Consider the following 16,969-nt stretch of genomic DNA (forward strand, 5'->3'; position numbering starts at 1 on the left):
ACTTCTGTACTGAATGCCTTTTTTTATCACAGTGGATGTTCTTCAAAGCTTTTATAGAGAAATGTACACCTAACTAACCCTAATTCTCTCTCTCTCTCTCTCTCTCTCTCTCTCTCTCTCTCTCTCTCTCTCTCTCTCTCTCTCTCTCTCTCTCTCTCTCTCTCTCTCTCTCTCTCTCTCTCTCTCTCTCTTCCTCACTCCTGCAGGGGATCTGAGCCTGTCACAGCCTCGGCCAATCACAGCCTGCGTTAGAGGTGGCGGCTGCGTGTGATTGGAGGATGGCGACCATGCCGTTCGTCAGCGACGGAAAGTGTGTGAGCGTGGAGTGGGACTTCCTACAGGGACTACTGGCCAAACCCCCCACCCTGCCCTGGTGAGAAACATACAAATACACATACACACACACAATAGCATTGCATAGCGAGTGCTAACACACACAAACACTTACTCATATTCTATACCATCACATCCACACAGCCTCTCTCACACACCCTGTACTGTATAGTAAAATGGTTATTGCTCTGTAGCCTTGGCTGTCATGGCTGTTAATCTCTTTCCCTTAGTGGGAGATTACGTACATTTGGCTGGAATTATTAATGGACGGTCATTTATAGGCGGATATAAAAATTAAGCAGAATCAATGGGTGAGTATTGATTGTCCTCTCTGGTGAGTTGAGCTCGTATAATAATGAGACGTTGTGGAGGACAGAGCTTTTCTAAACACAGCTGTTTATACACCCTGGAGAACACAGACCGGCCGGGGAAACACGGATGTGTTGGCTGATTAGGACAAATACCCCACACTTGCATGCAAAAACACACAAACATTCACACACACACGCATGGAAAGATATGGACACACACATTTTATTTTCTCTATTTCTCCCTCTCTATTGCTCTCTCTCTCTCACACACACACAAACACACACACACACACCCTCCCTCCCGTGGCAGGCAGTCTGCAGGCCCGGAATGAGAATTGATGTCACAGACACGGGGGACAAATGCTGTTTCTTTATTCTACCACAGACACAAACTGTGGAGTCGCCGTGACAACATAATTCTACCACTCAGGTCCCATTGAGGGGAGTCGATACCCAATCAGAGAGACAGGCTACCTGGGCCCTGGGCCCCCTCTGCCACACGGCCCCTCCCCCTTTCCATTGATCCCTCAATCACTGCTGCAGCCCAGCACCCGCCAGCCAGTCACATGGCTTTGTGTGAGACAGCGAGGGAGAGAGAGTGTGGATGCGAGTGTGTGTGTTTGTGTTTGTGTGTGTGCATGTGCGTGTGTGTGTGTGTGTGTGTTTGAAGCAGAGGCACTAGCTGTGCTGTGTAATAGCAATGTGTACCAGTGGGACAGGGAATAGACCCTGGTAGATAGAGCACTTTCTGTCTGTAATTACACAGACAGACAATCTGCTGGAGGCGGATTAGAACTGAGATTGGTTCACTAAGATTGCAGGTGTCATTATCTACCTTTTAAAGGACTGTTCCCGGTCATCATCAGCATACGTGACCAAGCCACAGGTGGTCATTCTGCGGTTAGTTAGGATTCCTTATCATTCCAGTTTTGGCATGAACCACACCCCCTTTTCACTTAGAATTATCCTCTACCTTCTCTTTACTATCTCTCCCCTCTCCCCCGGACCTTTCCTCTCCTTTTCCAGTTTGCAGAACCTGCGGAAGGAGAAGTCTCGTAATGCAGCTCGTTCCCGTCGCGGTAAGGAGAACTTTGAGTTCTTTGAGTTGGCTAAGATGCTCCCTCTCCCCGGAGCCATCACCAGCCAGCTGGACAAGGCCTCGGTCATCCGCCTCACCATCAGCTACCTGCACATGCGCACCTTCGCCAGCCAGGGAGACCCGCCATGGTGCCCCCTGCTGGAAGGAGAGAACCACTACAGCAAAGGTGAGCCCTCACCCTCACCCTACCCATGATCTTAACCTGAAATGACTCGAAAACGCAGTCGTCAATGCTGCAACAAAAGCATTTGACACATTTTACTGTAGGTGTATCAGCATTGTAACAGCACTATAATATTCTATGTAGTCCTTCTCTTACCCAATGCACCGCACAGACACACATCTCACAGAGATTGAGACACAGAGATTGAGACACAGAGATTGAGACACAGAGAGTGAGACAGAGAGTGAGACAGAGAGAGAGACAGAGAGAGAGACACAGAGAATGAGACACAGAGAGTGAGACACAGAGAGTTAGACAGGGAGAGTGAGACACAGAGAGTGAGACACAGTGTGAGATACAGAGAGAGAGATGCAGAGAGTGAGACAGAGAGAGACAGAGAGAGACACAAAGTGACAGAGAGAGAGACAGAGAGAGAGACAGAGAGAGACACAGAGAGAGAGACACAGAGAGTGAGACACAGAGAGTGAGACACAGAGAGTGAGACACAGAGAGAGAGACAGAGAGAGAGACACAGAGAGTGAGACACAGAGAGAGAGACGCAGAGAGTGAGACAGAGAGAGACAGAGAGAGAAACACAACGTGACAGAGAGAGAAACAGAGAGAGAGACAGAGAGAGACACAGAGAGTGAGACCCAGAGAGTGAGACACAGAGAGTGAGACACAGAGTGAGACACAGAGTGAGACACAGAGTGAGACACAGAGAGAGAGACAGAGAGAGAGAGACACAGAGTGAGACACAGAGAGAGAGAGAGAGACAGAGAGAGACAGAGAGAGCGACACAGAGAATGAGACACAGAAAGTGAGACACAGAGAGAGAGACACAGAGAGAGAGACACAGAGAGAGGCAGAGAGGAGAGAGAGAGAGAGAGAGAGAGAGAGAGAGAGAGAGAGAGAGAGAGAGAGAGAGAGAGACAGACAGACAGACAGACAGACAGAGATACACAAAGACACAAAGACAGAGAGAGGATACATAAAGGAAGGAGGAGCCTATTGGTGCGATTTGTAATTACAAAAATTAGCTATATAACGAGGAGAGTGTGATTATGAGGGTTGTCTAATTGCTACTATTACTGAGGGGAAACAACTCAGCTACAATTAGGTGTGTGTGTGTGTGGGTGTGTGTGTGTGTGCACGTTTTATAAGAGCACCTGTGAGGAGTGCATGTGTATGTGCGTGGTAGTGTCAATGGTTGCAGAAGTGTCTGTGTGGGTGCATTATCCTTTTTTGCACCAGTGTGTGTCTCCCCGTTACTCTCAGCAAGTCCTCCTGAAATGGGACAAACCCATGATATCTCATTGATATTGTATTGAGATATGAACATAGATATTATGTACCTTACAAACAATGGGACTCTAGGTCTCATATGCCCATATATTTGCTTATTTTACAAGAAAGTCCTTGAATGACTCATAGAGTTACTGTATACGATCATACTCTTACCATTGTTTGGTAAATATGTTTTCGAGGATCTGGCGTTGGAAGAGGCCTGGTGAAAGGAAGACATGGATATCTCATTGAAAAGCACATCTATCTATTCAATGCTTCGATCAGTCGTCAATCGATGTTCATGTCAATCGATGTTCATTTGACCATTGATCGATTTCTAATGTCTGAAATCTATACTGAAGTTCCCTCTGGAAAGAAATAAGTAATTATATTCTATACATTAGCCTTCAGAAAACATGAAAGTATGACGCACGCACATGTTGGGCATGATGCTGGTATGGAGGTCAGTTCGACACAGAGGTCATCCACCGGTACCCGAATACCCGAGACCCGACCTGGGACCCAGAAATAATGTCACAGGTCTGGGTCGGGGTCGGATCTGATATGATTGTCACTTATTCCGTACACTGCCATTGGATGTAACGAGAGAGAGAGAGATGTCACTTATTCCGTACACTGCCATTGGATGTAACGAGAGAGAGAGAGAGAGAGAGAGAGAGAGAGAGAGAGAGAGAGAGAGAGAGAGAGAGAGAGAGAGACTGTATATTTTATCAATTAAATGAAAAAATATCAATGAAATTATTAAATATACAGACCACAAATTCCAATTGGCTATACTTAAACTCTTTAACATCATCCTTAGCTCTGACATCTTCCCCAATATAAGGACTGATCACCCCAATCCACAAAAGTGGAGACTAATTTGACCCCAATAACTACCATGGGATATGCGTCAACAGCAACCTTGCGAAAATCCTCTGCATTATCATTAACAGCAGACTAGTTCATTTCCTCAGTGAAAACAATGTACTGAGCAAATGTCAAATTGGCTTTTTACCAAATGACCGTACGACAGACCACATATTCACCCTTTACACCCTAAGTGACAAACAAACAAACCAAAACAAAGGCAATGTCTTCTCTTGCTTTGTTGATTTCAAAAAAGCTTTTGACTCAATTTGGCATGATGGTCTGCTATACAAATTGATGGAAAGTGGATTGGGGGAAAAACATATGACATTATAAAATCCATGTACACAAACAACAAGTGTGCGGTTAAAATTGGCAAAAAACACACATTTCTTTCCACAGGGCTGTGGGGTGAGACAGGGATGCAGTTTAAGCCCCACCCTCTTCAACATATATATCAACGAATTGGTGAGGGCACTAGAACAGTCTGCAGCACCCGGCCTCACCCTACTAGAATCTGAAGTCAAATTTGTACTGTTTGCTGATGATCTGGTGCTTCTGTCACCAACCAAGGAGGGCCTACAGCAGCACATAGATCTTCTGCACAGATTATGTCAGACCTGGGCCAAAAAAGGTCCAGTTGCCAGGACCACAAATACAAATTCCATCTAGACACCGTTGCCCTAGAGCACACAAAAAATGATACATACCTCGGCCTAAACATCAGCGCCACAGGTAACTTCCACAAAGCTGTGAACGATCTGAGAGACAAGGCAAGAAGGGCCTTCTATGCCGTCAAAAGGAACATAAAATTTGACATACCTGGCTAAAAATACTTGAATCAGTTATAGAACCCATTGCTCTTTATGGATGTAAGGTATGGGGTCCGCTCACCAACCAAGAATTCACAAAATGGGACAAACACCAAGTTGAGACTCTGCATGCAGAATTCTGCAAAAATATCCTCCTTGTACAACGAAAAACCCCAAATAATGCATGCTGAGCAGAATTAGGCCAATACCCGCTAATGATCAAAATCCAGAAAAGAGCCGTTAAATTCTATAACCACTTAAATGGAAGCGATTCCCAAACCTTCCATAACAAAGCCATCACCTACAGAGAGATGAACTTGGAGAAGAGTCCCCTAAGCAAGCTGGTCCTGGGGCTCTGTTCACAAACACAAACAGACCCCACAGAGCCCCAGGACAACAACACAAGTAGACCCAACCAAATCATGAGAAAACAAAAAGAGAATTACTTGACACATTGGAAAGAATTAACAAAAAAACTGAGCAAACTTGAATGCTATTTGGCCCTAAACAGAGAGTACACAGTGGCAGAATACCTGACCACTGTGACTGACCCAAACTTAAGGAAAGCTTTGACTATGTACAGACTCAGTGAGCATAGCCTTGCTATTGAGGAAGGCCGCCGTAGGCAGACCTGGCTCTCAAGAGAAGACAGGCTATGTGCACACTGCCCACAAAATGAGGTGGAAACTGAGCTGCACTTCCTAACCTCCTGCCAAATGTATGACCATATTAGAGACACATATTTCCCTCAGATTACACAGCTCCACAAAGAATTAGAAAACAAACCCAATTTTGATAAACTCCCTTATCTACTGGGTGAAATACCACAGTGTGCCATCATAGCAGCAATATTTGTGACCTGTTGCCACAAGAAAAGGGCAACCAGTGTTTATTTATTTTCCCATTTTGTCACGATCGTCGTAATGAGTGGACCAAGGCGCAGCGTGAAATGCGTACATCTTTTATTGAGTACTATTAACAAAAACAAAACAACAAAACGAAACGTGAAGTCCTCGGTCATAAACACAAACCTACACGGAACAAGATCCCACAAAAGACAAGTGCACAACAGGCTGCCTAAGTATGGTTCCCAATCAGAGACAACGAGCCACAGCTGTCTCTAATTGGGAACCACCCCGGCCAACATAGAAACACATAAACTAGAACAAGAACATAGAAAACGAAACATAGAACCTAACACCCAGAAACTAACACATAGAAACTAACACCCTGGCTCAACATATAAAAGTCCCCAGAGCCAGGGCGTGACACATTTGTACTTTAACTATTTGCACATTGTTACAACACTGTATATAGACATAATATGACATTTGAAATGTCTTTATTCTTTTGGAACTTCTGAGTGTAATGTTTACTGTTAATATTTATTGTTTATTTCACTTTTGTTTACTATCTACTTCACTTGCTTTGGCAATGTTAACATACGTTTCCCATGCCAATAATTAGTATAGCTAGCTAACATTAGCTAGCTTAACTAGCTACTCCCGGTTTGATGCAGTCAAGATAGGTACTATGTAATCATATTTGATGATAAATAACCTAGCTATGGCAGCTATTAGTCTACTATAGCGCGAGGCGGCTTGGTTGGTTGCTGTCTCTTGTCTCTCTCTCCCTCCTCCCTGCTCCCTGTGTCACTTGCTCACAGTACGGCCCCTCCCCCGCCTGCTAGAGTGGCAACTCTCTCTTCCTCCTCTCGCACTTTATCAGCTCCGGTTAATAAATTAGCTTAAACATTTTATTTTCTGCTGCTTCCCTCACTTGGATCGAACCAGGTCTGGATCCGACCAGGTCTATACGGAACTGGTCTAGTTGTCCTCGGGTCCATTCGAAACGGTCTCTATATTTTAAGATTTAATTAATGCATATCAGGTCCAGGTGGGAAATCCCCAGGTCCATTTCGTAAAGTGTCCAAAAACCTCTAAACCCCAACCCTGCTTTTGCATCATGGTACTTGTAGTTAGACTTTGAAGCACCTGAAGTGTGATGCATGGCTGTAATTCCACTGGAGGAATGTGGTGTGAAGTCCAGCCGGAATTCTGAAGGGGACGCTTGTGGCGGCATTCCTCCTTCTCTTCTCTTCCTCCCGGGGTTTAGGCGGTGGGGGTTGGGGTTGGGGTGGGTGAGGGCCACGGGGAGAGGGAGAGAGAGATTGGGGGGGGAGGGGGGGTAGTGTGGTTTTTGTCTGCTTCCCACGTTTCAAAGCCAGTCTTGAAAAATGAATAGACAGAGGAAAATCAATTGCATGACCTTCACACAGCGAGAGAGAGGGAAGAGAGAGAGAGAGAGAGAGAGAGAGAGAGAGAGAGAGAGAGAGAGAGAGAGAGAGAGAGAGAGAGAGAGAGAGAGAGAGAGAGATGGAGGGGTGGTGGAAGAGGAAACAAAGGAGTGGTAGAAAGGGAGATTACCAGCGGAGGAAAAGTAAATGTCTCAAAGATATGTAGTGATGTTTTTTCAACCATTATGTGTGTGTGTGGTGGGGGTTGGGTCTACAGTAGAGTACATTAGTCCTGAACCTTCAATTTAATGTATTATTCAAGACTACTGTATATGCACAGGTGATATGAGTTTTTGAGAGAATCTCTCTTTCAGATAGGACTTCTACCCTGTAGAAATGCAAAATATTAACCTGTCTATTTTCAGAAGCGTCTCAGTATTTTGCAGTTTTACAATATTGTAGAGATTTCGTCTAATGACAGAACACACTGACACAAGCCTCTAAGATCTTCTAAAGACACCAGAAGAGAAACCAGATACCAATTTAACCATTTTTTCTGTCACTGTTTGTGAGGTCTCTCGCTCTCTCTAGCTGTCTCTTGACTTTGACTTTCAGTCTGCCTCTCATTTCTCTGCCTCTCTCTGTCTGTCTCTGTCATCTCTCTCTCTCCCTCTCTGTCTTACCGTCTCCTCATCACCTCTCCTCCGTCGCTCTCCCTCACTTTCTCCATGTCTGCCTCTCCCCTAATTCTCAGCGTTTAAAGTGGCGATGGCTTTTAAGGGAAGTTAATTGCACTCAAATTATGTTCGACCGCGGAAGAAATGAAGGAGCGACAGAGAAAGAGAAACCGGGAGAGAGAGGGAGGGAGCGAGAGAGGGATTGCAGAGTGAGAGGATAATTGCGGTGGAGAAGGACGTTGCGATTATGGTTGCTCTTTCTCTCCTGTCTGTCGTCTCAAACCCTGTCTGTTCCTACATGGGGTAACAGACACACACTCACATACGCACACATACTCTCTTGGATAACCATCAAAATTGGACCTCAGTAAACAAGTTGCTAGGTGATGAGGTTCACGTATGAAAAGACAACTAGCAATAAGCAAACTTGAGTCAAAAAGAGAAAGAGAAAAAGAAAGAGACCACCATGTGTGTGTAGTGTATGTTATCGGCACACTTGATAAAGATGAGCAAAAAAGACTGCATGAAATAGATAATACAAATACTGTGCTAAATTGTATGCTTAAAAAAATTGAAAATTATATTATTTTAAACAATTGCTCAGAGAAATAGATTTTGTTTAACAAGTCATCTTTTTTTCTCAAAAATATAGGGGTCAAAATTATTGCTACCCCTGTTTTCAATAACTTTCACTGAGCCATTCTCTGAAATGTTTTACGAGATTGGAGGACACATTGGGAGGGATCTTAGACCATTCCACTGGTGTGCGTGGCCAAAGAGTTCTATTTTCATGTCATCCAATAAATGTAAATGCCTTGTCGCTTGGATTGGAACCGATGCTATGGTCAAATTACACGAAAATAGAGCCCTTTGGCCATGCTCACCAGGGGTGGGTTTGGGGGTCCTGGGGCCCTTGTTAAGGTCAACGACGTCATGAACTTTACCCAGTACCAGGACATTTTAGCCAAAAACCTGGTTGCCTCTGCCAGGAGGCTGAAACTTGGCCGCTAGTAGATCTTCCAGCAAAGACAATAACCCCAAGCACACATCAAAATCCACAAAGAAATTAATTGGCCACAAAATCAACATTTTGCAATGGCGATCTCAGTCTCCGGACTTGAACCACATTGAAAATCTGTGGTTTGAATTGAAGAGGGCAGTCCATAAGAGCAGATGAAGGATATCAAGGAACTGAAAAGATTCTGTATGGAGGAATGGTCTAAGATCCCTCCTAATACAGTGCCTTCAGAAAGTATTCATGACTTATTCTACATTTTGTTGTGTTACAGCCTGAATTCAAAATGGATTAAATATCTGTTTTTTCTCACCCATCTACACACAATACCCCCTAATTACAAACTGAAAACATGTTTTTAGAATATTTTGCACATTTATTAGAAATTAAATACATAAATATACATTTACATAAGTATTCACACCCCTGAGTCAATACGTTAGAATCACCTTTGCCAGCGATTACAGCTGTGAGTCTTTCTGGGTAAATTGCTAAGAGCTTTGCACACCTGGATTGTACAATATTTGTACATCATTCTTTTCAAATTTCTTTAAGCTCTGTCATGTTGGTTGTTGATCATTGCTAGACAGACATGTTCAAGTCTCTACAGATTTTGAAGCCAATTTAAGCTGTAACTAGGCCACTCAGGAACAGTAATATCATCTTGGTAAGAAACTCCAGTGTACATTTGGCCTCGTGTTTTAGGTTATTGTCCTGCTGAAGGTGAATTTGTCTCCAATTGTCTGTTGGAAAGCAGACTGAACCAGGTTTTCCTCTAGGATTTTGCCTGTGCTTAGCTCTATTCTGTTTATTTTTATCCAAAAAAACTCCCTAGTCCTTGATGATGACAAGCATACCCATAACATGATGCAGCCACCACCATGCTTGAAAATATGAAGAGTGGTACTCAGTGATGTGTTGTGTTGGATTTGCCCCAAACATAACGCTTTGTATTCAAGACATAAAGTTCATTTCTCTGCCACATTTTTTTGCAGTTTTACTTTAGTGCCTGCTGTCTGAGCAGGAGGATATGAACGTCCTGGTTGTGGACAGGAACAGAGGAGCTGCTAACCTCAACTATTTCACTTCTTAACTACCTGGTTGATCCTGCCAGTAGCATATGCTTGTCTCAAAGATTAAGCCATGCAAGTCTAAGTACACACGGCCGGCACAGTGAAACTGCGAATGGCTCATTAAACACAAGATGCATATTTAGGACTATTTTTCTGTTCAGGCTTCCTTCTTTTCACTGTCATTTAGGTTAGTATCTGTAACTGTTTTAAAGTCACCATTGGCAACATGGTGAAATCCCTGAGCAGTTTCCTTCCTCTCCAACAAGTTAGGAAGGATGCCTGTATCTTTGTATGCAACTTATTATGTGACTTGTTAAGCACATTTTTACTACTGAACTTATTTAGGCTTGCCATAACAAAGGGGTTGAATACTTATTGACTCAAGACATTTCAGCTTTTCATTTTTTATTAATTTGTAAAAATATCTAAAAACATAATTCCACTTTGACATTAGGGGTTATTGTGTGTACTGTAGACCAGTGACACAAAATCTCAATTTAATTCATTTGAAATTCAGGCTGTAACACAACAAATTGTAGCAAAAGTCAAGGGGTGTGAACAGTGGCGGCTCCTGAAAAAATTCTCAGGAGGGGCAATTTTTCTGATGATTTAGGTGACCTACACACATTTTAAAAAAGATATGTCCAGCAACAACATGAAGACAGGGGCAGCATATAAGTCAATACCAGAAGCATTTATTGACTGATCTGGGGAGATGGATTCCAGTTTCTGTGAAAGATTTTAAATAATCTCTGATGCCTTTGTTATATTAGCTTTTGGTTGAATGTACTGTCGTAGTAAATATATAATGTTATAGCTTGGTCTGACTAAAATCTTGTGCATGACCCATTTTGTGTTGGGCGTTTGTTTTCAATCAATGCTGTTCCTATCCTATAACAATGGACAAAAGAGTCCTATCTTGTCAGCCTTGTCAGCAGGTGGCCAAGGACAACACCCACGCCATAGGTCTCTCAGTTCTTCCAACTCACGAGTTCTTGCTCTGAGGACACACACACACATACACACACACACACACACACACACACATCATCACTGATAACACACACACACACACACATCATCACTGTTAAACACACACACACACACACACACACACACAAAAATCCCCTCTCTTTAGGCTGAACATTTGAAGACAGAGAACCCGACTCAGAGCCAATGCAACAGTGGAGGGGACCTCGCCCAACTCATCAGGACCAATCAGAAGATCAGAACTACTAGATTTAACCTACATCATTTATTGTATAAAATGTCTGCACACAATGTTTTCGGGGCTCTCTTCAGATAGCTCCCTAAGAGTTTGACGAACGAGTCTGTGCATGCGATTCCAGATATCTTTACCTCTGAATAAACTGCCTTTATTATACCATATCCACCCTGTCCAAAGTCTCTACTTGGTCTCAGTTCTCCAGTAAACTTGTGATTATCAACAGTACACAACGGTAACAAACAATTGGGGGAACTCACGGGGCAGATAGTAAGGTCGCAGTGACACAGAAAGCAGTTCAATGTCGGGGGTACAGAGTCGCTCTCTTACCAGGATCGATTTTCCCTGTGACTGTGTCAGATCGCGGTCCGCTCTGACCAGGGTGAAGCCGGCCGGCTCCACTTCTCTGTCCGGGACTCTGTCATCCAGCCAAGTCTCCCAGCTGTATTGGATTCCGCTGCCAGCAGCGTTTTCATTATTTAGTCCGTTCGTAGCGGGTATGTACACGATCAACAAGATCAGTCCAAAACCCACCACTGGAAATCCATGGTTGGCAGAATGTTTGTAAACTAAGTGTACAAATTAAAAACATAAAATAACGCCACTAAGTGTACAAATTAAAAACATAAGATAACGCCACACTGCAGGTCGCAACAGAGACGCTGCTAGCCGCTATTTTCTTAGTTACGTTCATGGTTACGTCACGTATGACGAAAGCGCGTAAGTGCAAGCCCACAGACACCCATAGAGATTGTATTGAAAGCTTTGAAATTTGAAAAAAAATAGATTTTACATGGGAGTCTATGACAGACTTCTGGGCGATTTTCAACATGACTGAAATCGCCCCAAAAATGGGCGGGGCCATTTGAAGCACGACTTTAGCCTGATTTGACATTTAGTGGCAGTCAGATCAGATTAGAACACTGATAACTACTGTTGCCGTGATATAATTGATTAGAAAAAAAAATCCCTTCCTTTTCCCGTTTGGCAGTGCGTCGCCCATATCGCCCTATTGAACACACCGCCCCTGGGTGTGAATACTTTCTGAAGGCAATGTATGTTCTCCAATCTCATATTTAGTTTTTAGTAAAAGACTCAGTGCCATTATCCTCGCAAGGTGAGGTATTGAAAACAGAGTGCCAATAGTGTTGATCCTGATCTTTTTGAGAAAATCTAAATATTACATGTTAAACTAAATCTCTTTATCTGAGCGATTGTATTGGTATAAAATAATATAATTGTCCCTTTTTTTTTGCATACATACACTATAGCTCAGTATTTGTATTATTTATTTGATAGTATTTTTTGCTAATCTTTATGGACCGGACTGTATTTGGTTCCCATGGTAACGTCATAACTTGGTTAAAAGGTCGACAGCTAGGGGGTGGAAAGTGAACTTGGACTAAATGATGTATAGAACAGAAGCATAAAAATCAAGCAATCACATTTTTCTCTTCTATCAGGAAGACCCCAAAATTGACCTGCGAGTCACACTGTAATTAACGTGGATGCTTCATCCCATTCCTCAAATGAAATTAAACCACGGAGAGCAAATCTAGCCAAGCTAATGAAAAGTGAATGTACCCTAAGAGCTCTCCTATGACACACACACACACACACACACACACACACACACACACACACACACACACACACACACACACACACACTCACACACACACACACACACACACACACACACACACACACACACACACACACACACACACACACACACACACACACACACACACACACACACATACACACACACCTATTTCCACTAACATAGAAGGATCTTTGTTCTCAGGGTGAGATACCCTGCACCTCCGTAAGGCCCCTGAACGTTACCATCACGACACACACACACACACCCTGTTGAGGCTGTTTTGGTTTCTTGGCCGCCAAATTGTGTGACTCCAGGCATGGCAGGCAGGCGGGTGGAGTGACTGTAGTAAATGGATCTGTGTGTAGGCTCATCCGTCAGCCCCACTGGCCTTATGTCACATCCACCTTTTCCTCCGGCCCCCTGACAGTATTCATCGCCACTGATCACCAGCAGCATCTCCAGGGACCCATGGGGGGGTGCGGTGCTGTGTGTTATGATGATGGGGGTTGGTACCAGACCCCCAGTGGGCCAGCCCTCTCCCCGTAGCCCCACTAGGGTCCAGGCAGGCAGAGCGACAGGGTCCCCTCCCCCTCTGGGTTAGCTTCTGAGTTGTGGCTGTAAGGTCCTCAGCCCCAGACCCCCTTTCAGCGCCCTGAATGGACCAGCCTCATTGATATTCCTATGCTTTCACACAAGGGGACCCCAATCTCACAATGGCACTGTGGCTTTGTCCGGCAACTATGTATTTATGAGTGTGCGCGTGTGTGTGTGAGTGTGGCAGAGGGGGGGGGGGGGGGGGGGTATTTGTATGTGTGTACAGGTTTACAGGAATGTCTTCTCTTCTGTTGGCTGACTGATGGCAGGGACATGACAAATAGACGGATGGAGGATGGATGTGTGTGCTCTCCCACCCCCCCCCCCATCTCCATGTTCAGTTGTAACCCAGAACAGCACTTTCATTTTGCTGTCATAAAGTGTATTGATTTCCCAAAGCCTTGCAATGACACATGGACACGGATTTCTGGCGATCCCTACACACACTCACATGTGTGTGTTAAAAACACAGCCATTTCCCTCAGGGCAGCTAAATGAACTACACTACTATAAAAAAAAAAGATTGAAAGTATATTTTTTATTTGCAGACTAACAATGAAGTAATTAGCTGTCATGTCTCTGATGTGTGTTGATGTGATGTGTGTTGATCGGTGTGTGTTGATCTGTGTCCCTGCAGTGCGACGCTCCTCCCACTCTCTGGCCACTGACATGTTCGAACAGCACCTGGGAGCACACCTGCTACAGGTAAAAATCACACACACACACACGCACACACACGCGGACACACACGCAGGCACACACACAGGGTTCTCTAAAATTTCATTTCAATTGTATTTATTATATCAACCTTTATTTAGCCATGTGTCATTGAGAACAAACAGTATTTTAAAATTGTACAAATTTAGGCAGGTTATTCAAGAGGTTAATTCTCTGAACTTTTGTTTGTTGACATGTTTAATCGATTTGAATGTTTTTCCAAAAATATTCAAATATTCAACCATGTAAATATTATTATTGTTATAACATACTGTAATTGTTAGTGGGATAAGGTAGCCATATTTATTCCTGTGACAGTCTGACAGTGTGATGCTGCTTCTGTGTTGTGTCTCCTCCTGCATTTACAGACCTGCTTGAACCCCCTCTGATGTCTCCTCATGATCAATGCTCACTAGCCGTCTGCACTCCAGCGAGTCAACACTCGTAAAAAAAAACACAGCACCGCCCCACCGCAGTATTATCGATGACCGCCAAACACCAACAAATGACTGTAGTGTACAGAAAAGAGAAAGAGAGCGATAGAGCGAGGGAGGGAAAGAGGAGAGGGGTGACAGAGACGGGGTGTATAGAATGTCCTAAATGAGAGAGGTATGATAAGACAGAAGACTGACGTCTGCGCCAAACGTTCTGAGGAGGAACGGTACTGATAGAAATCAAATTAGCGCTTCAGAAAACGGTATGATTCTTTCCTCTTGCCGTCCTCTGTCAGTAATAGTCTGATAATTGCACTTTATTTCTCCGCCATTCAGCCGGCTCGCCGCGCCCCACACTCCGGGCCACTCGCATTTGCATACTGAATGTGTCAGTTGCATAAATTACCGCCACTTTAAGCGCAGCCGGCAAAATAGCAATCTTTCTTCAGCCAAGTGGCCTTAGCTTCCCAGCACACCGTCGCTACTCACTTGTGCGGATGCTTGTTATTACGATGAATATTATTCTGTGAAGGAGTCCTTCCTAATGTGGTGGCTGTATACCTTTCACTTATCATCATAATCACCACTCCCTATCTCTACCTCTGTCTCTACCAACCTACCGGTCTTTCTGGTCAGCAGACATACACAACAAAACAGGAAACACCATACCGTCCTACTGTTATTAACACTGATTGAAACAGCTCCACTGGTGTCTGCCTGCTCTTCTCTGCTCTGTGTTTAATGTGTCTTGTTGACTCTATGAACAGGCTGGTGGTGTTTACCAGTAGTGTGTCGTATGTACCTAAGGGGCCAGCCAACAGGACTGTTGATGTGGGCGGGAGAGGGGGGCGAGACTGAGCAGTGAAGGGCTGGTTGCTGGTGGTTCTCCAGTGGCAGGCAGCAGTTCATTGTAATTTGCTCAATACACACTAATTGCTCTAATTTGTCTGTCTGTCTGACTGTGTGTTACTTTCACAGTCTCTGGACGGCTTTGTGTTTGTGGTAAGCTCGGAGGGACGCTTCCTCTACATATCAGAGACTGTTTCCATCTACCTGGGCCTCTCACAGGTAAGGCCCTGTACACACACACATACACACACACACACACACACACACACACACTCACACACTTACTCACTCACTCACTCACTCACTCACTCATACAGGCTACTCCCATCATCTCTCTTTTCATATCAGATGTTGTAATGTGTTTGGGTGTGTGTGTTCCCACCTTTGTGTGTGTCTGGATGTCTTCGACTGTTCTCTTGTGCTTGTCTCTGTAGTTTCTCCCTCTCCCTCTCCGTCTCTCCGTCTCTCTGTCTCTGTCTGTCTGTCTGTCTGTCTGTCTGTCTGTCTGTCTGTCTGTCTGTCTGTCTGTCGTCTGTCTGTCTGTCTGTCTGTCTGTCTGTCTGTCTGTCTGTCTGTCTGTCTGTCTGTCTGTCTGTCTGTCTGTCTGTCTGTCTGTCTGTCTGCCTGCCTGCCTGCCTGCCTGCCTGCCTGCCTGCCTGCCTGCCTGCCTGCCTGCCTGCCTGCCTGCCTGCCTGCCTGCCTGCCTGCCTGCCTGCCTGCCTGCCTGCCTGCCTGCCTGCCTGCCTGCCTGCCCTGTCTGTCTGTCTGTCTGTCTGTCTGTCTGTCTGTCTGTCTGTCTGTCTGTCTGTCTGTCTGTCTGTCTGTCTGTCTGTCTCTCTCTCTCTCTCTCTCTCTCTCTCTCTCTCTCTCTCTCTCTCTCTCTCTCTCTCTCTCTCTCTCTCTCTCTCTCTCTCTCTCTCGCTCTCGCTCTCGCTCTCGCTCTCTCTCTCCCTTCCTCCCTCCAGGTGCTAACCTCTGTTGATTGCCTGTGGCCTCTTGTACTGTGAATGTTAAGTCCTGCCATTTCGACCAGATGCATAAATAATAACAGTAATTACTGGCCCAACAATCAAAGTGTCGCCCCTGCGCGCAGGGCCTGTCTAGGGGCAAATCGATAGCCATCTTAAAAGCCCCATTGATTGTGGGGAGGAGAAAAAACACCAAGGGGGATGGGAAGACAGATAGGGATAGAGAAAGAGGGAGGGAGGAGAGGAGGGAGTGATAAGATATGTTTGGAATAAAAAAGATGGGGGGATACAGAATGAGAGAGAGGAAAGAGGGAACACATTACAATAGAGGTGGTATTTGAGTGGATTTTAAAAGGGGGATTTGGGAGAGATTGGGATTCCACCCCTGGTTGGATTGGACTGTCCTGGAGAGAGGCTAGTAGTGGTGTGTGTGTGTGTGTGCCGGTGTGTTTGTGTCACAGTTCGGTATTTCTCCTGTTAACTGTTGGTAAACACAAACTTAAAATCAAATTATGAAATATATCTGAACAGGTGTGAAAAGACTACACAGCCAAATGGCAATGGAAAGAGAGAGAGAAATAGCGCACTGGGGATTTTGGTATGCAAATAGAGCTTAAATGTGCGGTTGAAGTGAAATGTATCATGGGACTGAATAGGTAAACAACAAAGGCCATTATTATTCATGGGGAGAACAGAT

General features: G+C 44.5%; 1 protein-coding gene across 1 annotated transcript in view; it reads left to right on the plus strand.

Annotated features, from left to right (window-relative positions):
* Window positions 1–278: 278 nt before the first annotated feature.
* LOC311105616 (neuronal PAS domain-containing protein 1-like) overlaps window positions 279–16,969 on the plus strand; it is a gene marked incomplete at both ends in the record, with an annotated part of 21,186 nt that continues 4,495 nt past the window's right edge. Inside the window, 4 exons of the mRNA XM_084147817.1 lie at window positions 279–373; window positions 1,671–1,909; window positions 13,942–14,009; window positions 15,434–15,523. Coding sequence (XP_084003943.1) covers window positions 279–373; window positions 1,671–1,909; window positions 13,942–14,009; window positions 15,434–15,523 — 492 coding nt within the window. The remainder of the gene's footprint in view (window positions 374–1,670; window positions 1,910–13,941; window positions 14,010–15,433; window positions 15,524–16,969) is intronic.

The sequence above is a fragment of the Coregonus lavaretus genome, assembly GCF_964263955.1.
Source record: "Coregonus lavaretus genome assembly, chromosome: 30".
In the NCBI taxonomy this organism is placed as follows: domain Eukaryota; kingdom Metazoa; phylum Chordata; class Actinopteri; order Salmoniformes; family Salmonidae; genus Coregonus; species Coregonus lavaretus.